The 27252-nt window shown below is 40.5% G+C and overlaps 1 protein-coding gene across 3 annotated transcripts in view; it reads left to right on the forward strand.

Annotated features, from left to right (window-relative positions):
- The first annotated feature begins 482 nt into the window (after nt 1-482).
- Nucleotides 483-27252, forward strand: part of LOC131219582 (phosphatidate cytidylyltransferase 1-like) — a 48541-nt gene continuing 21771 nt past the window's right edge. The window contains exons 1-7 of one of the 3 annotated variants that reach the window (XM_058214808.1): nt 483-625; nt 7340-7438; nt 9605-9739; nt 23461-23714; nt 24278-24429; nt 25258-25399; nt 27090-27246. In XM_058214808.1, the coding sequence (XP_058070791.1) occupies nt 9671-9739; nt 23461-23714; nt 24278-24429; nt 25258-25399; nt 27090-27246 (774 nt within the window). In that variant the 5' untranslated portion in view covers nt 483-625; nt 7340-7438; nt 9605-9670. The remainder of the gene's footprint in view (nt 626-7339; nt 7439-9604; nt 9740-23460; nt 23715-24277; nt 24430-25257; nt 25400-27089; nt 27247-27252) is intronic. The other 2 variants (XM_058214807.1, XM_058214809.1) reach the window with 2 other exon arrangements.

The following is a 27252-nucleotide window of genomic DNA, read 5'->3' on the forward strand; positions in this document are numbered from 1 at the left end:
GGCCCGGCCCGGCCCTAGTCATGAGCGGACAGGGCTCTAAGTGGCCACCGTGATCTTTGGGTTCTATCCACACCGTCCATCCGTTTTTCCATATCGTTTTAGGGTAAAAGCCTAACCCATGATACAGATCCATGGCTTAAGTGGACCATATCATAGAAAGCAACAGTGGTAATGACACCCACCGTTAAAATTTTTCTAGGGCCCCTACAGTGCTATTTTTTTCTGAGTCAAACCTTACGTGGCCTCCTAAAAAGTTTCTAACGGTGGACATTTAATCTCTAATGTGTGGATCACTTTAGATTTGGATCTGCTTAATTTTTATGAAAATGACTTAAAATGAGCTTTAAAAATTGATGGACGGCGTGGATATATAATAAATACATTAAAGTGGGCCCCACGGTCAGGGAAACACTAACTATTGTGTTACCCAGGTAACACCCAATCCGCTCACATATCCCCACACCATGGGAGATGGAGGAGCACCCAAATTGGTACATCGGCGGACACCATACCAACCCTATATAAATGAGAAGATTCCATTCTCTTCTCCTTCTTGCGTAGGGTTTCAGCGAAAAACTGCAATCTCTCTTTCTTCCTCAGATGGGCTTTCAACACAACTCCAAAGGTACGAATTTCTCCGCATTTCTCTGCGTATTCCCATACGTATTTCTATACAATACCCCACCGTACACCTCAATCTCTTCTCTTTATATTCTTCCAATCCATCGCTCGCTTGCTGTAATCTGATTTCGATAATTCAGCTGAGATTCTCTGTTTATTAGTGTAAGGAAGAGTCTGCGATCAAAATCATAGAGAAACACACACAACTAAGGCGCAATTCCGTCGACGGAATGGCGTTTTTGTAATTTGGTTAACGGACTCAGACCTGAGTATGATGGGAGTAGGTTCCCTGACGAGGGGGGGTGATAGAGTGTGGGGCATTATACCATGAACTCAGTGTATGGGTCGCCTTCCCTACTGTACACGTGGCATGCACGTTGAATCTGTGCTGCCCAAATGGTGGGGCACACTGTTGATGGAATGGCGGTTTTGTAATTTTGGTTGTCTGATGCAGACCCGAGTGTGATAGGAGTCGGTTCCCCGAAGAGAGGAGTGATAGGGGGCGGGCCTTTCTAGCATGACCATGGCTTATGGGTGCCTCTCCTATTTTACATGTGGTGTGTACCTTGAATCTGCATGACCCAAATGGTGGGGAACACTGTTAATGGATTACTATCAATGGAATGGCATTTTTGTAATTTTGGTTGCTAGACGCAGATGCGAGTACAATAGTTGTTGGTTCTGGTAGAGTGGAGTGTTAGGGTGTGTGGCATTATACTGTGAGCACGGTGTATGGAGGCCTTCTCTACTGTATGTGTGGTGTGTACATTGAATCTGCATGGTCCAAGTGGTTGGCTACACTGTTGATGGATTAACGTGTGTTTTGTTTTGTAATTTTGGTTGTTGTACACAGACCTGAGTATGACGGAAGTTGGTTCCCGGAAGAGTGGAGTGATAGGGTGCAGGGCGTTATACCATGACCACAGTGTATTGGCGCCTTCCCTATTGTAATGTGTCTTGTACCTTGAATCTTCATGGCCCAAATGGTGGGGCGTGCTGTTGATGGAGTTCTGCAGATGGGATGACCTTTTTTGTAAATTTTGTTGTTAGATGCAGACCTTAGTTTGATAGGAGTCATTTCCCCGAAGAGGGGAGTGATAGGGTGTGGGACATTATTCCATGACCACGGTGTATGGATGCATGACCCCGACTGGTCGATTGGTGGACATCTAATGGGCAATAGAAATGAGAAGTAAATTAATGCAACTAGATCATGAAGAAACTAATTGTAGTAAGATTCAATGCATCGGATTTAAGTTTGAATCACAAAAGAGAAAAGAATGCAAGACTATGAGCAAGCTCAACTGTCTTCTAGTTTTAAACTAGAGATTAGACTACCGTGGTTTAATAAGAGAATTTCCTCAAAGAAAATATCATTCAATTTTCTAATTTCATAGGCCCAAGCCTTGTTTATAAAGAGTTCTTACAACTATGGAATCTAAAAATAGAATTCCTAGCTAGCCAATATATGAAAAATAGAAACTAGCTAAATAAGAAAGCACTTTAAAAAAAAGGTACTTAAATAAGAAAAATCTAAGATTGCTTCTTGCCTAATATAAAGATATGAAAGAAACGGAAATTTCCTAATGTAGAGTTTTGAAAGAAAAGAAAAGTAAAGATATTTCCTAATGTAGATATTTGAAAGTCAAAGAAAGTAGAGAAATTTTCTAATGTAGAGATTTGAAAGAAGAGGAAAATAGAGATAGGCTAAAAAAGGAAAGTGGGCTTTTTATTGTGCACATGTGTGGAGTGTGAAAGTGTGGGATGTGGGCTTCTTCTTCAAATCTTAATCAATCCACTTGTGTGGCTGTTTGGTTGCATTAATTCCACCTGGCTTTGAATAAAAAAACTCGTCCTCGAGTTTAAATTGGCGGTCATAATCATTCTCTTGTGAAGATCCTTGCTTGTAGTGTCTTCTTTGGCTTCACTGGCAGTTGATGGTGGAGACCTGCATGTCTGAAGAGCAGCTTGGGCACAATACGTTGTTAAAATACGTGCCATCTTTTCTTTCGCTTCTTAGCGGTCCTCCATGTTCTAGATGTCAATTGTGGCCCCTTCGTCACGGCTGGCTTTCGATTTGTGGGCCTTGATTGACATTGAAATGGCGCCATGGTGATCTTGACAGTTGACACTATCCATCTCTTCAACCATCAAAATGTCCATACTTGTTTATCCTTCAATCTCCTCAACCATGCCATTCGATGGTTGATCATTCATTTTCATTGGCGCTTCCTTCGATCGAGTTGTTGATCCATCAATAGATGTATCCATGGATCCATTGAGGTAGCTGATAGTGAATTCCTCTTGAGTTGTCACACTTGCTTTAAACATGTAGTTCAATTGTTCTTAGAAACTCCAGAGACAATGGATTGAAGTCCATAGTGCTTTTCTTGTTCAATCAAGGGCTCGAAGAATGCTCTTGTCGCCGCCTTGAATTCCTTGAATTCTTTTGCAATATCTTCGTTGAATGCTCCAATCTCCTTCTCGAGTTCTTGCAGATTCTCCTCTTGCATCTCTTGAACATTCTTAGCCATTGTTGATATTTTCTTGCAATAGGATGCTTTTGAATAACCGACATGCGGCTGCCATCGTCCACATCGCGAGGGGTGTTGAAAGGAATCGCCATAAGGCACATAAGAAGATGGGTATGGCTTAGGATAATATGAAGGATGATCACGATCATCAAAGCAACTTAGAGAATAACATGATAGATACAGACGAGCACGGGAATTCGAATAGGGATAATCGTTTGAGGCATATGAACATCTACCTATCCACGACATCTCTAAGAAGGAACATAGGCTGAACTTTAGGCTTAAGTTTTAAATCTAAGGGTTTATTTATTTATTTATTTTTATTTTTTAGGGAATGGAAAAAGTTTTTGGGATGTATGATATGATATGATAGGTTTAGGATGAATGTTGGGATAAAAATTGTGGAAATAGTATAGGGAAGAGAAGAAAAAAAGTGAATGAGAAACTAGAAAATCCCAAGAGCAAAACTTGCTCTGATACCAATGTAATGCAACTTGATCAAGGAAGAAATTAATTTTAATAAGATTTAACGCACCGGATTTAAGTTTGAGCCACAAAAGAAAAGTTTACAAGATTGTGAGCAAGCAAGCTCCCCCGCCCCCCCTAAAAGAAAAAAAAAAAAAAAAACTATAGAGACGTAAGGTAATTTACTCAAAGAAAATATCATTCAACTGTCTTTACCATACGCCTAAGCCTTACAATCTTCAATAAAATGCATGGAATCTAAAAATAGAATTCCTAGTTAGCCAAGATCTGAAAAGTAGAAAACTACCTAAATAAGAAAGCATTATATAAGGAGCTTCGACTTTGAAGGATTTTCGGCCGATCAGTCTCGTTGGCGGACCGTACAAGATCTTGGCTAAGATTCTCGCTACTCGGATTAGAAAGGTAATGGGGAAGATCATTTCTGACAATCAGAGTGCTTTCATTGCCGGAAGACAGATCATTGACAGCGCTCTCATCGCCAACGAATGTTTAGATACTATACACAAGGCCAAGTCTAAATATATTCTTTGCAAGCTAGACATCGAGAAAGCATATGATCACATGGACTGGGAGTTCCTTTAGTATATGTTGTAGAAAATGGGGTTCGGTGCGAAGTGGTGTGGCTGGATCAAGGAGTGTGTTGGAATAGCGTCCTTCTCGATTATTCTTAACGGCTCTCCTAGAGGTTTTTTTGCCAGTTCGAGGGGCCTCCGTCAGGGAGATCCCCTGTCTCCTTTTCTCTTTCTAATTGTGGGTGAAGCCTTATCTAAGATGCTGCAGAAGGGAGTAGACGCCGAGATCATTGGAGGAGTCTGAATCAGTAATATGCCTCCCATTTCTCACATTCAGTACGCGGACGATACCTTGCTTTTCAGTGAAGCCAAGTTAGATAAGGTGAGCAATCTTCGCACCATCATCTGTTGTTTTGAAGCGGTCTCGGGCCTGCTGGTTAATATGGCAAAATCCACTATTATCGGTGTCAATATGGAAGACATGGAGGTCTCGGAGTTTGCCGAAATTCTCAGCTGCTCTATCGGGTCCCTCCCATCGACGTTTGTTGGCCTTCCTCTCTCTGCCGGAAATCCCCCTCTATCGATGTGGGCCAGAGTCATCGATAGATTTGACAAATATCTTGCTTCTTGGAAATGCAAGTATTTATCTATAGGGGGTCGTCTCACGATGATAAAAGCCGTTCTTTCCAGCCTCCTGTTATACTTCGTGTCATTATTTAAATGCTCAAACCTTGTTTTGAACAAGCTAGAAAGACTAAGACGCGATTTTCTTTGGTTCGGCATAGGGGAGAAGAAAAAATTTCACCTGGTTGACTGGAACAAAGTTTGCCTTCCCATTAAAGACGGCGGTGCTGGTGTCAGAAAGCTGAAATGGATGAATAGGGTGCTTCTTGGAAAATGGACTTGGCGGCTCGGATCTGAACCCGAAGCCTTGTGGAAAACATTAGTCAAGTGCAAATATGGCCGGTCCGCTGGAGGATGGTGGACCAAAGATTCAACAGCTTATAGAGCTTCTGTGTTATGGAAAGGAGTGCTTCAGATGAAACAGGAAGTTATAAAAGGGATTCACTTTTCGGTTGGTAATGGGAACAAAATATCTTTCTGGTACGACGTCTGGATCAGAGACAGGCCCCTAAAAGACGCCTTCCCCCAGGTCTTTCGTCTCGCCATTAACCGGAATGCAACAGTTTCAGATAGCTTTTCCTTCCTGGGGTTGAAGTTAGTATGAGATATTCAGTGCCGCAGGAATTTGCTTGATGATGAAATATCCGAATTGGCTGGACTGTTGTCTCTTCTCAACAACTACAACCTAGACCAGCAAGAATCAGATAACATTCGTTGGTATAAGGATAAGAAAGGGTCCTTCTCAGTCAAGTCATTATATCACCGCATCACCAATAGCCCTCACACTTCGACTGCTCCTTTCACTGATCTCATGTGGAGATACAATCTGCCACCTAAGATTGCTGTTTTCTGCTGGTTGGTCAGTAACAGCAGAGTTTTGATAGTTGACAATCTTCGGAAAAGGGGCATGTGCATTTCCAACATTTGCCTTTGTTGTATGGCAGAGGCAGAATCGGTGAACCATCTCTTTATTCATTGCCCTCTAACTATGCAGTTATGGGCAGCAGTATTCTCCTGGCTCAATATTTCATGGGCTCTTCCTTCCTCTTCAATTAATTTGTTTAAAGCTCGGCACGGGGCAGATTTTGGCATTCAGAAAAATCGGGTTTGGAGAAGATCGTTAGCGGCAGTGTGGTGGGCGATATGGGAAGAACGCAATCAGAGATGTTTCAAAGGAAAGTCTAACGTCGTTGGGTCTATTATCAGAAGGGTTCATTTCCTCATCGTGGAATGGGATTCCCATTCGCTACAGTCCGTCCCTTTGGCTTTGTTTTAGTTTTATTTTGTTTTTGCCTTTTGTCGAGTTTTGGTCTGCTATCTCAGTGGGCCAACTCTCCTTGTCTCTTTTCCTTTTCTTAATATAATTTTCGTCATTTCTCAAAAAAAAGAAGAAAACATTAAATAAGAAAATACTTAAATAAGAAAAATATAAGATTACTTCTTGCCTAATTTAAGATATGAAAGAAAAGAAAATTTCCTAATGCAGAGTTCTGAGAGAAAAGTAGAGATATTTCGTATGTAGAGATTTGAAAGTCAAGGAAAGTAGAGATATTTCCTAATGTAGATATTTGAAAGTACTAAAGTAGAGATAGGCTAAAAAGGGAAAGTGGGCCTTTTATTGTGCACATGTGTGGAGTGTCTGCATGTGGGATGTGGGCCTTTTCTTCAAATCTTAATCAATTGGCTCGTATGGCCGTTTGGTTGCATCATAAATAGCTCAAATTTCAATTTATCAGAGTTCGAGATTGTTTTATGCTGACCAATTTACAGTTGGCAGTGGGTCCCACTAATCGGTCGGGTTGGATTCGACATATGTGCCACATGCACATTAGGGGAGCCACTGGCATGTAGTTGTGCTATATTATGGCTAACTCCCTATCATTCCACCTCTAAATAATGTGTGCAAAGTGATGTACTATCAAAGTGCGCAGCTGCTTGGATTGTGACACTAGGACTGAAGTGTTGAAAAGTGGTATGATGCCCTTTTTCAAAGTGTTTGGGGAAATTCCTATGATATAGATATGGATACGGATTACGGACATGGATATGGCTGCCCTCCTCCCATATTGTGTACTGTAGTCATGGCACGTGTCTGATATCTGAACTTCCATTTAGTGGGTTCCATGCCATGTATTGGGCACTGATAAAAAATTCGGTTTATAGGGAGACCATGAACTTTTGTCCACTTGTGAGTCACCTGTTAGATAGGATATCTGACCAGTGTGATTTTTCATCCCATGGTCCATTCATCGCCGGGCCCATTGAATGAACAGTTTGGATCTTATGAAAAGTATCAGATGTATGGTTACAATATGATAGTATGGTAACTCATGTGTTCTCGGGAGCAAAAAATTGTTCCTTGTAATATTAGGTTAATTTTGCATTGATGATATTTTGAGTCTTGGAATTATTTGGCTTCTTGAGTCTGACTCACAGAGTTGTACTGTTATTCATTTTCTAACGCATATCCTTTTGGGAGTCATGATAATATGAGGTCATTTGTTCCAAAACCATTTTGGCAAATATCATACTTATTTTTACATTTTGATGTTTTCTCTACAGGTGTCTTCTGGTATTTTACTTGGGCCGAGGTCTAGTGTTCTTGTTGAGTTTGTTACATCTACTCAGAAATTCTTCCCTTCTCGTGTAAATAAAAAATTGGTAGGTTTCATTTTTCTTTGTAAAGCTTGAATTACTATTGGATCTGTGCTTGCTATTTATTTTTTTGTACATGCAATTGGCACTGGCACTGGAAGAGAACCTGTATTTTGTCACAATTGAATTGGAAATTGATCAAAATGGGAATGTTAGATACAATAGTATGAATGATTATGACCTAATATCCAAATAGTCATATGGCTTCAATGGGCTCTAGTAATTTGCTATATTTTCAGCCTTATGATTAGCTCTGTAATGGATGTGACGTACCTGTCCATTGATACTGACTAGAGAAATTGCTAAATTTCTCAAAATTTAGGGAGCAGAAGTGAGAATGATTTGCCTCATCTTAGTACTTAGTATAAGATGTATCTCCCATCTTGCCAGGCCTTTGGGAACTATTCAGATGGGGGAAGGGCTTGCAGCCACCGTCAAAATTTAACTTCTGCCATATGCCTAGAGGAGATTCCTTCTCATTAGGGGGTTGGGCAATCAAGTCTTTATTCAAATTGCACTCAATCGAATCCAAGTTATGCCTTTAAAGCATATCCGGAAGGAAATGTGTCTAAAGACATCCATGATATTTCTCAGGATCATGTTTTTAACTTCTGTTTTAAATATCGGCCTTAACTGAAACTCAGTTTCTATGGAAAGAAATGAGCTGACCGCCCCAAACAATATGTGTCTGATTGAGTTGGAACAAGTCATAGAGGTTTTGGACCTTTGGTCTCTAAGCGAGTTGCACTTGGAATTTGGCATGCTAGAAAATATGCAACAGAGGTGGATCTCCCTGAGAAAGTCCCATGTTATGAATTAAAGTCTGCACCGTAAGTACCTCATCCTCTTGTACGCGGATTTCAAATTCTTCATGCTCTGGAAAATAGACATTGAACTAGCCATGTTTAATTTATTAATTGAGCATTATTGTGCCAAAGAAACAAAACATACTTTTTCCTACCAAAACCCGTTGATATGAAAAATGATGGCTTTTCTTAGTCCTAGCAAAATCACAAAATTAATGATTCTGATACCATGTTACTGATTTCAAGGTAGCCCCTTAGGGCCCGTTTGGTTGTGAATTCATTCTCTGGTTTTTTATGTTTCCTTGGCAAAGCTTGAGTTGGCCTAGTATTTTGTGGGGAATGATTAAATTTTGTTTGGTTGGTACAAGGTTTCCTGGGGAAACATGGGAAAAGTCTAAAATTCTGTTTAATTTCGCCAGGTTTCCCATTCTCTAGCTAAAAGCTGGGGCAGGTTTTTTGAAGAAAAGCTGCGGAGTGGGATTCCTAGGCAATGTAAAAACCAACAAAAAGGTGTAAACCAAACATTCTTTTTAATAAAAAAAACAAGGGAATTATTAAGCCGAGAAATATAAACCAGCAAAATATCCCCTATAGACCCTTTTTTTTTTCCCTTCAGAAAGGTAACTGCATTTTATTAAAAGAGCGCTGAGATAGTGCTCGAAAAAGAGCATGCTACAAAGAACTAAATCCCTAAAGGAAAAGAAAAATTACAGTCCTCTCTTGAACTCAAGGAGGATGCCCATTCCCCCATTCCACTAAAAGGACCCTTTCCTTATCAGCCACTTCTTTGGCTGAGGAACTCAAATTCCTGAAACGTCTTCCATTGCTTTCTCCCCATATGGCCCACAAATGTGCTAAGAGAGCCGATCTCCAATACTCCCTCTTATATTAACCCAATATTGTGCCAGTGTCACGCCAAGAAGAATTCCTCGATTGAGACCAGCATATTACCCAAGAAACTTTGAAAAGACAAAGAAAGCTTCTCCAAATTTCCTGAGCAAAAGGGTAATGTAGGAAAAGATGGTTGACTAATTCTGCATCCGCCAAGCATATCAAGCCCACATTGTCGATTGTCAACACCCTTTTCCTCCCAACCAGCCAAGCGAAGGCCACTTACCTTTTTTTTTTTTTTAAATATTATTATTATTATTATTTTTTTTGGGGGGGGGAGGTAGAACCAAAGGTAGCTGTTACATATTTTTCTAATTGGAGCTTCAGTGAATATGACTTCTTTCTTCATCAGAATTACCATCTTTTCTTATATTACTGCATATATTTATTTTGTTTTCTGTTTCATATCGGTATTGGTGTACAGTTTAATGACTCAAAGCTGAATATGCTTGCTCTTTCTTAACGAGTGTTTCAGGGGCCCTAGCTCTATTATTATTATTATCTATTTTTGGCTATTTTGAAGTCAGAGAACACAACCAGCATGCAGAAGGATAGCAATATCAGTGCCCACCCATCTGGTCGGGTTCGTCATCGCAGGCGCTCAAGTGAGGTTGGTATCTAGGATGTTGAAGTCTGTTATTTGGAGCTATTCTCACACTTCTTGCATTGTTCTTTTTGTTAGTTGTTTAATTTTCGTGTTAAGGCAGTGGTGGATATCCAAAAGAATATAGATATGCATGTACATGTGTCACACTTTTATGGCCAAGCATAGAGGTCCTCCAGAAAATTCAAGTAGGTAGCCCACTTTATAGAAAGATAACGCCTCAACTATCACATTCTTGCGAGAAACCAAGTCCTAATCGGGAGACCTTTGATCGTAAAAAATTATATCCTAGAAAAACTTTTCAATTTCACTGAGGATGGTGATTGTAAGCCTCTGCAATGGCTGTTTCCACAGCCCGGGATAAAGAGGAAAGTCAACGTCTGGCCGACTATAAAACTTTTTTTTTTTTTTCCAGAGGCAAATAACTTCACTTATTAGCAAAAGGCTGAAGCCAAAAGAATTACAACTCTGACCAGCAAACAGGAGAAGAAAAGCTTCACCCTACATTTAAAGCAGTAGCCTACCCTATTACCTTTGATTTTTTCTTGTTGAAATACTCCAAAACCCTGTCCGCTTTGGTTTCTAAAACATTGCCTATTTCTCTCCTCTCATAAGGACCAAATTCCAGTAATCAAAGCACTTTCGTTCTTCAGATTATCGAACCTTGCCCCATGTCAAGCAAACAAAAGCCGGTTAATAGAATCAAGATTTGCCCACACCATATGGAGGCAACCCAAAATATCTGCCCATATGGAATCTTAGAAGGGACATCTTACAAATAGATGATCAACATTCTCCTCATCTCCCATGGACATGCTGCACACATTCAGAATAATCATCCCTCTTTTACGCAAATTGTTGACTGTAAGAACCCTTTTCCTTCCAACCAACCAACCGAAGGCTGATATTTTTGGGGGAACATTGTAGGACTGCACAAGCTTCGTGCGTACCATCTCATCTCGATATTTGCCGCCATGCACAATATTATAAAATCATTTTACTGAAAAATGGCCCGACTTCTTGCCTTTCCAAACCATCTTATCCATGTCCAAAGAGGATGGGGTATATTGATGGATTTGCTCAAGAGCCTCATACTCATCCACCTCCTCATCTCGAAGGAGATGCCTACATGGGGGTTCCCAAACCGCCACTCCTCCAATAACAGAGAAGTAACAGCCGGGTCTGGCGCCAATAAGAAAATAGAGGGAAAATCATCGGAGTTATACCCGTCCATTCGTCTTCCCAAAATCTAATTCTTTCTCCATTTCCCATAGAGTAGACGATCCCTCCCGAGAATGCCTCCTTAATTGAAGTGACTCCTTTCCACAAAGCCGACGCTTTGTAAGTCGAAGACTCTAGTCCACCATCCCCCTATCGAGGAGCCATACTTCCTATGACCTCCTTCCAAAGCGCCATCCCTTCTTCTCCAAATCTCCAAAGCCATTTCCCGAGAAGAGCCTTAGGGCCTGTTTGGGAGCGTGGATTTGGAACCCCCTGGATTCGGAACCCCCAGGATTGGAAACCCCATGGATTTGAAATCCTCCCAGTGTGTTTGGCACCCCGGAGTGTGAAGTAACTTTAATCCAAAAGTACCCATGCATGGTATATTTATATGAGTTTGAATTTAATTACTAAATCAACTTTAATATCTCTAATTAGTGAGATATGTAATTTTTGGCACAATGGTTGTGATAAGCCCGCTAAAATATATGTTTTGCCCAAAAATGATGAAATTCCAAGTCTCGGATGGGCCACAAGCACAAGATCATGTCTGAGTGACTAACCAACGATTTTTAATCGTTGATTTACATGGACAATGTTTGGACGGTGCTAATTTACATGGACAATGTTTGGACAGTGCTGATCATCATTAGTGGGCCATGTGCCCAATAGAACGATAGTGTATAGTGACACACATGTTACACCTGCAACTATTGAAATGATTTTAGGTGTAATCCAAGCTCTCACCGTGGATTGCAAACCCCCTCAAAGAGGGGATTTGAAACCCCCAGTTACTTTATGCTACCAAACAACCAGGGGATTTGAAACCCCCTCCAATCCCCTCCAATCCATGGTGCCAAACGACCCCTTATTCATAGACTTTAGGTCCTTTCTCCCTGCCCCACCTTCCTCATAAGACTTGCAAACGTCGTTCCAATTGAGAACTCTCTCCTCCTCCATTCCTTGCCACAAGAAGTCCCGCCTAAGCTTTTCAAGCCTAGAAAGCACCGATGTTGGACATTTAAAGAGCGACATGAAATATATCAGGAGATTAGATAAATATGCTTTCATGAGAGTTATGTGCCCTCCAAGGGAAAAATGCCGACATTTCCATCTAGCAAGCAATCTCTCAACCCTTTTAACAACCTTATCTCATAATCGTTTGGTCTGCTTACCCAAACAAAGAGGTTACCCAACAAACATTGCCAGAAGAGTCCCATCCGCGCACCCAAAGACGTCGGCCAAACCCTTCAGTTTGCTCTATTCCAAATACACCCCAAACATCTTGCTCTTGGATAAATTGACTTTTAATCCCGATATAGCCTTGAAGCATCTGATAATCTTATGTTAGTTTTCCACCATCTCAACAGATGCTCCACGAAATAAAAGGGTATCAACGGCAAATTGAAGATGAGAAATAGGAGTTGCCATCCCCACCACCTTGAAACTCGTGAATAATCCCTCCTCCTGACCTTTTGAAAGCATTCTTGCCAATGCCTCTATAACCATGAGAAATAAGAAGGGAGACAGAGGGTCCCTCTTGTCGTAGCCCGAAAAAATCCTCTATAAGAGACCCCCTGTTTGTTGAAGTCGATATCTCTTTCCACTTGGAAGGAACTAACCTTCTCTGCAGCTCCTTGTCTAGAAGTCTCTTTGGTTCAACCGATTCCGTCAAGATAGGGGAACTTGCTTTCAAAAATAAATTTTCAAGGTTAACTCTCCTTGGCCTGTATTTAGCCTTCTGAATGGAGAGCATAACTCCCTTGAAGTATCTCCCATTGAGGTGCTCCACCGCGTGCCATGCTTCTTCCTCTTCCTCAGCTCGGACGAACGCAAACCCTTGTGCCCCTCCAGAATCCCTCGGTATAGGAATCACAACCTCCCTAACCTTGCCTGCTTGCCCAAGCACCCTTATGAAATTCGTCTTTGACTATCCTTCTAGAAATTGATCCACAAGCAAGGTCGGGAGGAGAGGTGAGGGTCTAGCCTTGGGTCCCATCACTTTCCTACATGTTGCTCTTTTCTTAGTAACTTGAAGCCATTCTTCAGCCACCCTCTTCCTAGATCCTTCCACAAGGATTTGATGATTGCCCACCTGAATGTCTTTCGTAGAAGGTCGATACTCAGATTTGCGGGCTCCTTGTTTCCTCCAACCACTCCCCGATTCTCTCTCTTTTTTTTTGAAAGATAACTCAATTCATTGAAGGAGGAAAGGAAACACAAAAACAAAAGAAACAAAAGCTTGCCGAGATGGCAGACAACAGAAAACAAGGGAGAAAAAGAAAAAAAAAACAAAAACAGCAAAAGAGAGACACTACATCCCCAGGAACATCAGATCGCAGTCTTTCAGCTTATCGTCAATGGAGGCTCACTCGATAATACAACGCTTGGCCGTGGATATAACCATCTGAACGGAGTTGGAATAGTCTCTAAAGCATCTACCATTCCTTTCCTCCCACACGGACCACCAAATTGCTAGGATAGACATCCTCCATAGTCTAGTAGTAGTCTTGCCACACGCGACTCCATTCCATTGGTGGAGCAGGAGATCAACCGAAATAGGAAAACACCAACTCCTGTTGAATCGAGGAAGAAAATCTGACCGGATTTTCGAAATTAAAGGGCAATGAAGAAGTAGATGGTTAACAGATTCCTCATCCTGCATACAGCACAGACAAATGTTAGGTAAAATCATACCTCTTTTCCTGAGATTATCAACAGTTAGGATTCTTTGTTTGCCCGCTAGCCAACCAAAAGCAGAAAACTTAGGAGGCACAGGATACTTCCAGCAGAAATGAGGGATACGGCTGTCAGATTCATAGTTGCTGTTGTGCAAGAGATTATACAAGGAGCGAACTGAGAACTTGCTAGATTTTTCCAGGTTCCAAATGATGGAATCAGCTTCTGAAGATGAAGGACGAGAGGCATAATATACTGGAGAAGGTCTGCATACTCGCTGATTTCCTAGTCATTTAGATTGCGAAAACACGTAATGCTTCAAGTGTTACATCCAATGTTGCCAGTGTAGCAATCTGCCACAGATATGCCTCTATCTAGCGAGAGTCTGAAAATGTTGGGAAACAAATCTTTTAACCGCTGAGAACCTATCCAAGAATCCAACCAGAACCGGATTCGCTCTCCGTTGCCAAGGGAAAAGCTGGAATTGCTGAGAATGACCTTTTTCAATTTAGATATGCCTTTCCAAATGTATGAAGTATTGCCGTTAGCCCCTTCTTTTGTCCACCAACCATTCTGAGATCTGCCATATTTACCTTTAATAATATGATTCCATAGACTTCCACTTTCCGATCCAAGTCTCCATATCCACTTGCCGAGCAAAGCTTGGTTCATGATTATTAAGTCTTTGATCGCAGCCCCACCCAAACGAGTATGGCAGCACACGTCCTTCCACTTGACAAGGTGGAATTGTTTCTTGTCCTCCTTGCCATGCCACAGAAAATCCCTCCTTATCTTCTCTAACGAGGCTAACACAGTAGCAGGGCATCTGAACATAGACATGAAATAAGTAGGCAAATTGGAGAGGGCTGCTTTGATGAGGGTGAGCCGCCCGGCCAAAGACAAGTATTTGCATCTCCATCTGGATAGATAAAACTGAAATTTGTACACAATCTTATTCCACTGAGCTTGAGAAGGGGGGCCAATACCTAAAGGAAGACCCACAAACGAAGAAGGGAGAGAATCCGCAGTGCAATCCAGAATATTCGCCAGAGTTGCTGATTCCTCAGTGTTCAGATTAACATCATAAAACTTAGACTTTGCAAGATTGACACGCATACCTGACATTGCTTCAAAGCATCGAAGAGAGGTGCGAAGGTTGAAAATTATTTCTGCATCGGCTTCAGAGATGATGAGGGTATCATCGGTGAATTGCAGGTGCGTGAAAGGCGAATGGATACCCTTCATGGAAATACCTCTAAGAATACCTTCCTGTTGACCTTTTGATATCATCTGAGAGCAAGGTATCCCGTATCGGTATCGGTTGGCGTAACGGTGTCCTCCAAAACCGATACGGAAACGGGGGCGTAACAGCGCAAAAAAATTTTTTGCCAAAAAAATATGAAAAAATATGGATTAAATCCAAAATATTCTAAGCATTCCAAATATGCATTCATTTATAAATTGGAACATGTTTATGGTGGTGTAACGGTCCACTCTTTGGTGAGAAGTTGTATCGGACTGTCTGATGAATTTATGAACCAGATAACCTGAATTTGATCATATATTTAATTTTCTAACTATCTACTATCAATGATAGATATATTAGAATGAATGTAAAATGAAAATATCTTACATCAGGTGTTTGCAATTATTTTTGAGGAATTTCTCGAACATACCTGTGGTCCTGTGCAGTGTGGTGCACCATGCACGTGACTGTGATGTGATTCTTGTCTATGACTTGTCATCCTCAAGTCAAGAATATTAAAAAATAAAAAATAAAAAATTAGTAGTGTCTGATATACTCCCTGCAACTTGATTAAGGATTACTTGATTGGTTGTCAGGGGAGCTATTTTAAATACAAGTTCGGCAGTGTCAAGTGTGTGCATGGCTTCTTGCAATAATACTGTTGTGAGCTGTCTGCTGCAACAAATACTTACCTTAACACAAATATATACTCACAAGTCACCACCAAAATGAAAATCTGCTTTTTTGTGGTTGCTCGACCTCCACATCATCGTCATCGTCACCATCAGGCTGAGGCTGTCCGATAGGTGTAGGTGCTACATATCCATAATATCCAGTGCCATAAGGAAATACTAGATCAACGAAACTAGAGGATGACTGATCCTGACTAGGCAACGACTCTGACCCCTAATAAGGATATCCATCAGTGCCCGTCGAATAGCCATACTGGTGCCTACTCAGGTTGTTGAGAATCTTAAGATTGAGAGTGTCTACTGTGATGAGTAACTTGGATTTAGATCTGGATATCTATAATCATATGGATATTGATCGGGAGGGCTACTCCAACATGAATGTGATGGAACAGGCTCAGTATAATCATCATAATTCAATTCACCATAAGAATATCCATCATAATAACCAAGACCATGAGCCTGTTGATGTTCCGAACCTCTCGGACCCGGTGCACCACTAGATGTACCCACCTCCTGCTGGCTGTATCGTGACTCGGTACACTCATAAGTCCGACCTCGTGTACCAACTCGTCGCTGTTCATCGACATCGTGATCTGTAGACGGCTGTATAGGGCACTGAGTAACACCAGAACTGCCATCACCAGGGGCAGGGGGGTCATCGTCTTCATCCGACACGGTCACGCTACCATTGCTCGTACTCTTTTGTTGATCTTGAGCCGTATTTGTACGTGGCATAAACACTGCCCCTCTTATTGGGTCCAACACATCTGCACGACTCTCTTGTTGCGCTCTGCGTATTTCTGGGTCATCAATTTCCAATTCTTCACTATCCTCTTCAATTTGTTTTTCCCTTGTTTCCAACCAAGGTAGAAGTGGGTCATCCTCATCATAAATATTATCCAAGTTTATTGGACAGTAGTCTTCGTCATCAGCAGCTGTAATGTTCCTATGATGTCGTCGCATTCTTAGTTTTATATTGTAGTGCATGAAGACAAGTCTATCTAATGTTCTAGTCAGCAATCTATTCCTATTCTTTGAATGAATGGGCGCAAAACAACTCCAATTCCTTTCGCAGCTAGAGGAAGATGTTGTCTGGCTCAAAACTTTTATTGCAATTTTTTGGAGAGCCTTCGTACTCTCTCCGAAATTAATCCACCATTCGGCGGGTTGCAACCTAGATACACATGCTGTGCAAGAGCATCTCCAAAGCTACCAAGGCGATTTCCAAATATATCTAATTCATTTAATGCCTTTATTTGCAGATCTAAGTCGCTCTAATCTCTTTATCACATTTTTAGCCCGACACGAACTTCATCATCCGCAACAAATGATTGGGCATATCTATACCTAGGATTTAGGTAGTAACTCTGCATGAAGATCGTGATGGAGTTGGTTTGTCCATCTCTTGTCGATCATCTTCCAATAAGTCTGCCAACTTCTACAATCACGTTGAATTGCAAGCTTTACCTTATCCATGGCATCATATATGAAGCCCATGGTAGGTGCTTCATCGGATTCAACAAGACGGAGTACCCTCATTAGTGGCTCCATCACCTTTAGGATCGCCTTGACCTTCTTCCAATATTTGTTGTCCCGTATGGTGTTCACAACTTCGACTGGTGTTCCTGATGTCTTCTTCCCATATTTTGTGTGGAGCCATTCTCGGGAAGCGAACATCTCACTCAACCTTCTCTATGCTGGAATAAACTCTCTAATGCTATAAAGTTTGTTGCGAATCTAGTCGCCGCAGGCCTCAACAACTCTCGTCCTTTCGTAAACTTTCTCATTATTGCAACTATTTGATTATGGTTGTAAATAAACGTCGTCACTTCCCTTGCCCTTTCGACCATTTCCTTAACATTCTTCTTCTTCCCAATATCTTCCAATATAAGATCAATACAATGGGCGTCATGTGACCCAAAAAGATGTTTTCTCTTATCCATCAACATATGTCCCTAAGCTTATATGTTGCTTCATTATCTGTCAATCCGCACTATATTCTCCTCTCCAATCTCCACAACTTTATCCATTAGTCCATTAATATAAGTAGAATTTTTGTTGCCTCCGAGGCATCAATTCACTTGTGGTATATAGTTCCTAAGTGGCGGCACCATGAAGTTGATCATTCTGCGTCTGGTTGGGCCACCAACCATCACACATGATTGTGCATCCTCCGGCTTGCCATACTGAGTTTAAAGGTAGCCACGTATGCTTTCACATCCGCATACTCGCATCTGTCCATTTTCCCCTAATCTCCTTAGCCGTGGAGCTTTTATTCCTTCACCTGCCTATGCTGCTGCATCAATTGGAGAATTGGCTGCGTTAGGAGGTATGTTGGCATGTATAAATAACTTTCTGCTGTTGCTCTACCTAATTTCTCAACGGAAGTTCTACTCCACATGTGTTTTATCTTCTTTTGTTTAGTTGATTCTTTCCTAAATAGGATTGGATCAATAGAGGGTCTCCTAAGCTCATTTACTTCTTCATCCAAACGTATAGGGGCATCATGTGAAGATGTCTGTCGTCGGCTCCCAAACATACGTCGTAACCCACCAAACCTACCCCCCCCCCCCCCCCACCTGCAGAAGCAGTTGCACTTCCAGTTGCACTCCCACTCCCACTCCCCCCCCCTGTATCACGCATTGACCCATACGTGCCAAACATGCGGCGACGTTCTTCCTCTTCACGAGCTAGACGCAAGCTCTCTCTCCTAGCTATAGTAAGTTCTCGATCTGAATCTTCGTCAGAATCAATAATATCTTCATCACGAATGCCCATATATTCAGGACCAAACACTTCCTGTCGAGCTGCATCCAAAATATCATCTTTCTTCTTTTGTACAGCAGCACGTTTACCCTTCGACTCATCCAGACTAGCTTGCATTAAAAGCATTATCTCTTTCGGTACTCTACTACATGGCGCAACTTGACCCTTTCGATGTGCCAAATGTTGTTTGAGACAGGTAATTCCACCAGTCACTAGTCTATCACAATACTTGCACTTAATTTGGTGCCTAGTACCACCAACCCTCTCACAATGTTGCCATCCAATATCATCACTAACTTGTTGTTGGCCAGATCCAGACATTTCTTTAGGCTTAGGTAGACACTAGATAATTAGATTTGAGTATGAGTGTATGACCTATGTTAATAAAGATGGTTTTATATTCTAACTAAACCCTAAGAAGCTCCAAGGCAAAACCTGTCCAATATAAGCAAATAAAAACATAAAGTCACTAATTCGAAAATAGAAAAAAATTATAAAATGACACCCCAAATCTGTAAAATACACATTAACATGTTCTACTATGATTAACATATCACATGGCATGATTAAAATAGTAAAACAATCATTAAAAAATTATTTTTAAAATTTAAAAAAGAAGGGCCATAATTAATGCGTAAATAGAAAAAATATTAAAAAATTATAAAATGGCACCCCAAATCTGTAAAATGCACATTAACATATTCTACTGTGATTAACACATCATATGGCATGATTAAAACAGTAATACAACCATTAAAAATTGATTTTTCGAATTTTTAAAAAAGGGGCAAAATTCATGCGTAAATAGAAAAAATATTTAAAAAATATAAAATGGGACCCCAAATCTGTAAAATGCACATTAACATGTTCTACTATGATTAACACATCATATGGAGTGATTAAAACAGCAAAACAATCATTAAAAATTGATTTTTCGAATTTTAAAAAAAAGGAGCAAAATTCATGCGTAAATAGAAAAAAATATTTAAAAAATATAAAATGGGACCCCAAATCTGTAAAATGCACATTAACATGTTCTACTATGATTAACACATCATATGGAGTGATTAAAACAGCAAAAAAATCATTAAAAATTGATTTTTTAAATTTTAAAAAAAGGGGGAAAAGTGATGCGTGAATAGAAAAAAATATTTAAAAAATATAAAATGGGACCCCAAATCTGTAAAATGCACATTAACATGTTCTACTATGATTAACACATCATATGGAGTGATTAAAACAGCAAAACAATCATTAAAAATTGATTTTTTGAATTTTAAAAAAAAGGGGCAAAATTCATGCGTAAATAAAAAAAAAAAATAAAAAAATATAAAATGGGTCCCCAAATCTGTAAAATGCACATTAACATGTTCTACTATGATTAACACATCATATGGAGTGATTAAAACAGCAAAACAATCATTAAAAATTGATTTTTTGAATTTTAAAAAAAAGGGGCAAAATTCATGCGTAAATAGAAAAAATATTTAAAAATATAAAATGGGTCCCCAAATCTGTAAAATGCACATTAACATGTTCTACTATGATTAACACATCATATGGAGTGATTAAAACAGCAAAACAATCATTTAAAATTGATTTTTTGTATTTTAATAAATAGGGGCAAAATTCATGCGTAAATAAAAAAAAAAATTAAAAAAATATTAAATGGCACCCCAAATCTGTAAAATGCATATTAACATGTTCTACTATGATTAACACATCATATGAGATAATTAAAACAGCAAAACATATTAAAAAAAGTATAAATACCTATTTTTGACAAATTTATGAAAAATGGCCCACCAAGCTTTGATTCAACAAAATCCGCCAATATAATGTGTTTTTTCCTCAAATATTCACCCAAGGTTGGTCGAAATTAGCAGTAGAAGGAGTGAGGAGGAGTTTGGAAGCAAGAAATTTCGAAAAAACATAAAAAACGGACCTTAAAATGCAAAAAAAAATGGCCGTTTTTCGACCGTTACGGCGCTGACCGTTACGGGTGACCGTTACGCCCGTAACGGCCGTTACGCCCGTATCGGGCCCGTATCGGCCGATACGGGTACAAAAACGGGAATCGGCCGTTTTGGCCCCGAATCGGGTAACGGTGTGTACCGTTACCGTTACGTATCGGCCGTAACGGCCGATACGCAACCGTTTTGGCATTCCCTGTCTGAGAGAGGGCTTCCCCAATAATGAGGAACAAAAAGGGCGACAGAGGGTCGCCTTGTCGCAGACCACGGGATCCCTTAAAGAATCCCTTAGGGGATCCATTAAGCATGATCGAATAATGAGCTGAATTCAAACAAACAGAAATCCAATGACACCATTTGCTGCCAAATCCCAATTTTCTCATCATGTATTGTAAGAAATTCCAATCAACGTGGTCGTAGGCTTTTTTGATGTCCAATTTATATGAGACACTCTTCTAACCAGAGCTGTGGATTGAGTGAAGGCATTCATTGGCTATCATCGAGCAATCGATAATCTGTCTACCAGCTATGAAAGCATATTGATTAGCAGAGATGATGCTTCCCGTTATCTTTTTAAGCCTGGAGGAGAGAACCTTAGCTAGGATTTTGTACAGACTTCCCACAAGGCTAATCGGCCTGTAATCTTGGATAGATGCAGCCTCGACAAATTTCAAAATGAGAGCTATGAAGGTAGCACCCAGATTCTTAGATAATTTGCCCCAGATGAAGAATTCAGAAAAGAACTCCATAAGATCCTTTTGAAGAAGATTCCAAAAGGTCTGGTAGAATCTGATCGAAAAAACATCAGGGCCCAGCGCTTTGTCACCGTCCATAGAGTCGATGGCGAGCTTAACTTCTTCAATAGAGAAAGGAACTTCGAGAGACGCCGCTTCCTCACTAGAGAGTCTACCCATGGCCAGCCCATCCAACCGAGGTCTAGTCCATAATTCACCCTGCGGCCGATCTCTGAAATGGGAGACAACTTCCGTCACGATTGTCTTTGTCTTTAGTTCTCTCCCCATTCACAATAATGCTGCTGATCTGATTACTTCTAGCCCGCAAGTTGGCAATTCTATGAAAGTAAGCAGTGTTTTTATCCCCTTCCTTAATCCATTTGACCCTAAACTTCTGTTTCTAAGAAATTTCTTTTTCTAGGGCCCTGGTGGAAAGAAGTTGGAAGATCGATCATCTCCCCGATTCTCTTTTTCCGGCTATGGGGCATGCAAATATCACATTCTCCACTTGTCGCCTTCCTCACCATCCCTCTCTGCTATCACTGGATGTTTTCCGCTCGGTCCATCAAGGGGGACCCTTTCCTGATTGGAGGTCTCGTTGCTCGTTGGACTGGTCGCATATTTCATTCTCCAAATTTCTCCTCTCTCTCCTTCCATTCAGTGAAGATCATTCTTGCTTCTTTCGGACCATTGAGGATGATTCGATTTCCGCCTTGCAGCTCCCCTTCGATCTCCAGCCACCGATCTCCACCCCAAAAAAGGAGTGCATTATTTCAAATGGTAAGGTTCACATGCAATCATGTTGGTTACCCCAGTTGCCTATAAAGCCAACCCTAATTGTTATGCTAGTTTGGAGTACTTTATTCGGGCAGGAATGCTTCATATGGCATTTAATGGTCTAATCTAGTTGGCTATTATGTTGTATGATTGAATGTTTTGTGCTCTTTCTTGAAACCGTATGCCATTCAAATTATGTTAATCAATGCTTAGTGAGCTTTAAGGGACATGGTATTTGTGTGGCAGAAGTCCATCTAGAGGGCAGTCCACTGATTGCCCTTATCTGGTGTGCTGCATTAAAAATGGACATTTGGCACCATGGTGTGGTTTGTATATTGGTTTGGTTCCACTTTGGATGGACCACTATCCACAATCACATGGACTGTATGGTCCTACCTATCCGATTGGTGGGCCATTTACCCTTCGGTGATGACTATTGGCAGTATACATTTCTACCATTGATTTACAGGTCACCCATTGGATGCTTACTGGGTGAGGTTATTCTATTGTAGTCAACCCATAACGGACCCGTGCAATGGACTGTCTGTATAGTGGCTTTTTCACATGTCTAATTTGTTTTTTTTTGAAAGGTGAGAAATGAGAATATTATTAACCAAGCAAAAACAGAAAACAACAAAATAAAATGAAAAGGGAAAAAAGGAAAAAAGATAAAAAGGAAAAGTAAAACAAAACTAAAGCCTAGAATACAAAAACTTGACCCCTGCCTGGCAAGAAACCCCACAGAAAAAGAATTACAGAGCCCAATCCCTAAAGAAAAGTAGGACTCTTGAGATGACCCCCCGCCTTAGAAACGCTGACATTCCTGAAGCACCGATTATTTCTTTTGGTCCACAAAGCCCACAGAACAGCTAAGAGAATGATTCGCCATCTCCGTTTGCTTAGGGCTCCACCTGATTCCCCATGCTAGCTACTGAAAAGATGGTCCGCCAAGCTGGGCATGACCCAAGACACTCCTGCCAACCGAAAAACACTCCACCATATGTCTGCTGAAAAGGGACAATGGATAAACAAATGATACACTGATTCCTCCACCCTTAAACAGAGAAGACACATTTGGAAGGTGCATCCCTCTTTTCCGTAAGTTGTCTACGGTTAGAACTTTGTTCCAACACACCACCCAAATGCAGCCACTTTTGGAGCACCCTGTAAAACCACAATGGTCCCGTACGAGAAGCAGATCTGGAGACAACAGAGGCTGAAATGGATCTGCAGAACGATCTAACAGAGAATATGCCTGACCCGACCAGCGACCAATGCATGGCATCCTCCTGGTTAGCTATAGGTACAAAAACCTTATGACAAATAAGGAGAAGAGTAAATTCCTGTATTTCTGAATCATGGAGATTTCTACGAAAGGGTGGAGGCCAGATAACTCCCCCATTTTCCCCTACAAAGCCGTCACTTGATCAATGTCTAATTGATGCGCTGCTGCTCCGTCCTGCCTGGATTTCCCCTTATCTTGTTGCTTGCTGCAGGAGTAAACTGACTTTTTCCACTCAGCTATTAGGGTTTTTGTAATCAAATGATACCTTCCATTTTGTTATGATTAGTTCATTCTGAAGCATGATGGACTTTGTGCAAACAATTGAAAAATTAATTTATGTTTCTTTGGTTTCAGGCTTCTCCGGATGCAACTAAAGCAAATGGCAGTCATTTACTTGTTGATGATCGAAACAAGTACAGATCAATGTGGATCCGTGCTCATTCGTCCGTGTGGATGATTGGGGGATTTGTGTTTATTATCTACATGGGCCATCTCTATATTTGGGCCATGGTCGTGGGCATCCAAATCTTTATGGCAAGTGAGCTGTTCAATGTAGTCAGAAGAGCTCATGAAAGTAGACATCTTCCAGGATTTAGGCTTTTAAATTGGTAAATAGTCTATTTCTCTTTTATCAACATATTCTCCTCTTTCTATAAAAGCCATCACAATCACTTCGTTTTCTGATATGCAAGTATTTCAATGCCGAATTGTTAGTGATTGGTAGATTTTGGTTCTGCTATACCCACGTGCATGCTACACATGGCCATGTGCCACCCTCAAACATGCAGAGACTCCTGAGCTGCACAGCAGTTGGGCCCCACTATGTTGATTACCTGGCTCAAGAGTCATGACAGTCAACATATCAGGTGTGCCACAGCTCACATGTGAGCCAAAACAATGACAGCTTGAACAAGCTGCGTATGGTCCACACATTCGGCATATGTGTGTCTGGCATGATGGGTGGACCAGCCTAATTTTTGGCCAGGACATCTACACTGCAGGCCTACATGTTCCACAGCTTGTATGCCGCATATGCGCGCTAGGTCGGCATATGCCTCTATGTTTAGAGGTGCATTTGGGTAAGTGCATGTGGCCTCAGCCTAAGTCTATATTTAAGTTGCTTCAGTTACATTCCATTCTAGTATTTATGTCTTCTTCCTTCTACTTGCAGGCATTTTTTCTTCACAGCAATGTTGTTTACATATGGACGTTTTCTCAGTCGTCAGCTTGTGAACACTGTGACTTCAGATAAATTCTTGTATCGGGTAGTGAGCGGCCTTATCAAATATCAGATGTTTATTTGTTATTTCTTATATATTGCAGGTTGGTTGTTTCTTTTCTGATTCTTCCTTATGCATCGAGCAGGATACATTGAGCCACACAGTCTTTTATATACTTTTGGTTGCATTTGCTTGTATGCGAAGTCACAGTTGGCAAGACATCCTAGCTGACAAAGTGAAAATTGCATTTGAGGCTGTGAGTGCACATGCTTGCACACCCACACACACATGTTCTGCCCCAAATAAATACAGGAAGGTCCGGACACACATCCCTTGCACTTTGGTCTTGCCTTTCATGTCAGCCTTGTGAAGCAGGAACTTGCTAACACTCTTATATTTCAAATCTTTTGAATTTGCAGAGCTTTTCTAAGCGCATGTGTGCGCATGCAAAAAAGCTCACATACATGCCACACACGTACCATGCGTGTGCCAGCATGGCACGTGTCTGAGATGTAATCCATCCGTCAGGTTGATCTAGCCTTTTACATGTTTTCCCAAAAATTAAATATGGTCCAATCAGTGTGTGGGCACCAAAGTATTTGAAATAGGTGAACAGGTTAGAAAACTTCAGCCAAGTTTTCCAGAGCTGTACATTTGTTTTGCAAACTGTGGGCCCACCTGATGGATCAAGCTGATTCTTTGGGCTAGGGCATCAATATAGTGTTGCTGTTCTGATGGATGGTTGGATCTCGGACCTATCGTGCCATGTTGGTACATGTGTGGCGTGCACATGAGCTTTATTGCACATGCATGTGGGCTTAAGCAAAGCTCGAGTTTGCATATTTTAAGATTCTGTAAGCATTCTCTTCTGCGCCTTTTTTTATTTTTTATTTAAAATCCTCACTAATTTATCTTTTACTCTTTGGCTTAGGCTTCGTGTGGTTCATTCTTACATTAAAGAAGAAGATGTACAAGTATCAGTTTGGCCAGTATGCATGGACGCACATGATTCTTTTTGTGGTGTTTGCTCAGTCCTCTTTCACTGTAGCAAACATTTTTGAAGGAATTTTCTGGTAACATGATTTCCTGAAACTCTTTTAGCTATGCATTCTCTTGAAGTCAAAAGTCTAATATTATCATACTCATTATTGCTATCATATAGGTGTAGCTTAGTATAACTTTCATTTTATGATTGTTAAGAGGCCTACAATCCCTACTGATGAAAGTCTCAAACCCCATGCTTGAATTTTTATTTATTTTTATATTTGAAATACAATATGCGGTAATGCATTATAATAAAGTTTGAAATAGCCAATTAATTGGCATGTCTGTTGCTAGCTTCTGATAAATGTAACTCCTTAATATATTCTGCTATCTCAGCAGTTTTAAAAAAAATAAAAATAAAAATGTAACTCCTTAATAGTCTACTCAGCTCTTTAGGAAGATTAAGGCCTTCTTAAAAAATTCCTACCTATATAATTTCCGCATAGAGATTATATGATTCTCAAGTCTCAACTGGAGCATATGAATGGTATTCTCAGGTATTGAAGATCCTAGCTATCCAATCTCTGGCCCCTTTCTGTTGAATATGGATCGTTGCTAAATTTTCTTCTTAACCATCTTTTTGCAGTCCCCTGACTGAGCATTAGGAATTCCCTCCGCGGAGTTTAAGGCATGGGTCATCCAAAGTGGGGTCCATAAATTTTTTTAATGGATAGTCCACAGATTTTATTAGAAGAGAAACAGAAAAGGAAACAAGAAGAAAGAAATATAAAGGAAGAAAAATATAAAACAAGCAGCAGTGATTACACACTTGCAGAAAGACAGCACAGAGCCTGAAACCAAACAAAACAGGAAAATAGAGGCAGCCACAGTTAAAAGAAAGAAAGGAAGGCCAAGGGAAACACAGCATGCAGAACGCTTATTCGAAAGTGGGGCCCATCAGATCACTGAACCACATGACTCCATTTGTATGAACTCAAGACCTAAGGATACGATTCACACTCTCTGGTCCAGGATCATATAATTTTCAACATAATATCATTCTGTGAATGCGTCAATATATTTAGATTATCACACAACACTGAGTTGATCTACTCATTTCTTGGCTCGTGCGTCTTAATTCATTGAACTTGGCTTGTTTACTTTGGTTTCTATCAGCGAGGGCATTGGAGTTGCCTAGATATTCTTCATATCACGTAAGAACAAGGCAACTGTTGCAGTTGTTGACTTGTTCATGTACTGTTGTTTTAACATGCATCTGTTGATGATGGCAATGAAAGAATCCTCCTCGACATCATGAATGGTGTGCCAACTTTAACTGAGAGTGGCTTTGTAAATTGCTTTTACTGCCCAAATTCTACTCCACTTCTATATGATGTTTCTATTTCTACCCATTTTAAATCTTCATCAACAGTCTCTGGGAATGAAGTGATCTCTTTTTGGCTGATTTGCTGATTGGATTATCCCATTTTATTTTGACTGTTACTAAGGGTGTATGCCATACATGACCCACCAAACTCGGTTAAAATATGGCTTCACGGGACATCCATTTTTGCTACCTCTTTGGGCTCAAGAGGCCATTTATTGTGATTCACGACTGTTTTCTTAACGATGAAGTGTGTTTCGGTTGTCACTTTTTTTTTTTTTTTTTCTTTCTATGTTGTTGCTTTTGTTATTGCTGTTTTATGTTTTGCTTGTTTGAAAAAAAATGGTAGCTTGCTGTTGTGGGATTTTACTAATTAAGGGTAGAGTTTGATGCAGGTTTCTTTTGCCTGCGTCACTTATTGTTATCAACGACATTGCTGCCTATATCTTTGGTTTCTTTTTTGGGAGAACGCCTTTAATCAAGTTATCTCCGAAAAAAACCTGGGAGGGTTTTATTGGAGCATCTGTTGCGACTATTTTTTCTGCATTTGTGGTGAGT

This window comes from Magnolia sinica, chromosome 11 (genome assembly GCF_029962835.1).
Source record: "Magnolia sinica isolate HGM2019 chromosome 11, MsV1, whole genome shotgun sequence".
NCBI lineage: Eukaryota > Viridiplantae > Streptophyta > Magnoliopsida > Magnoliales > Magnoliaceae > Magnolia > Magnolia sinica.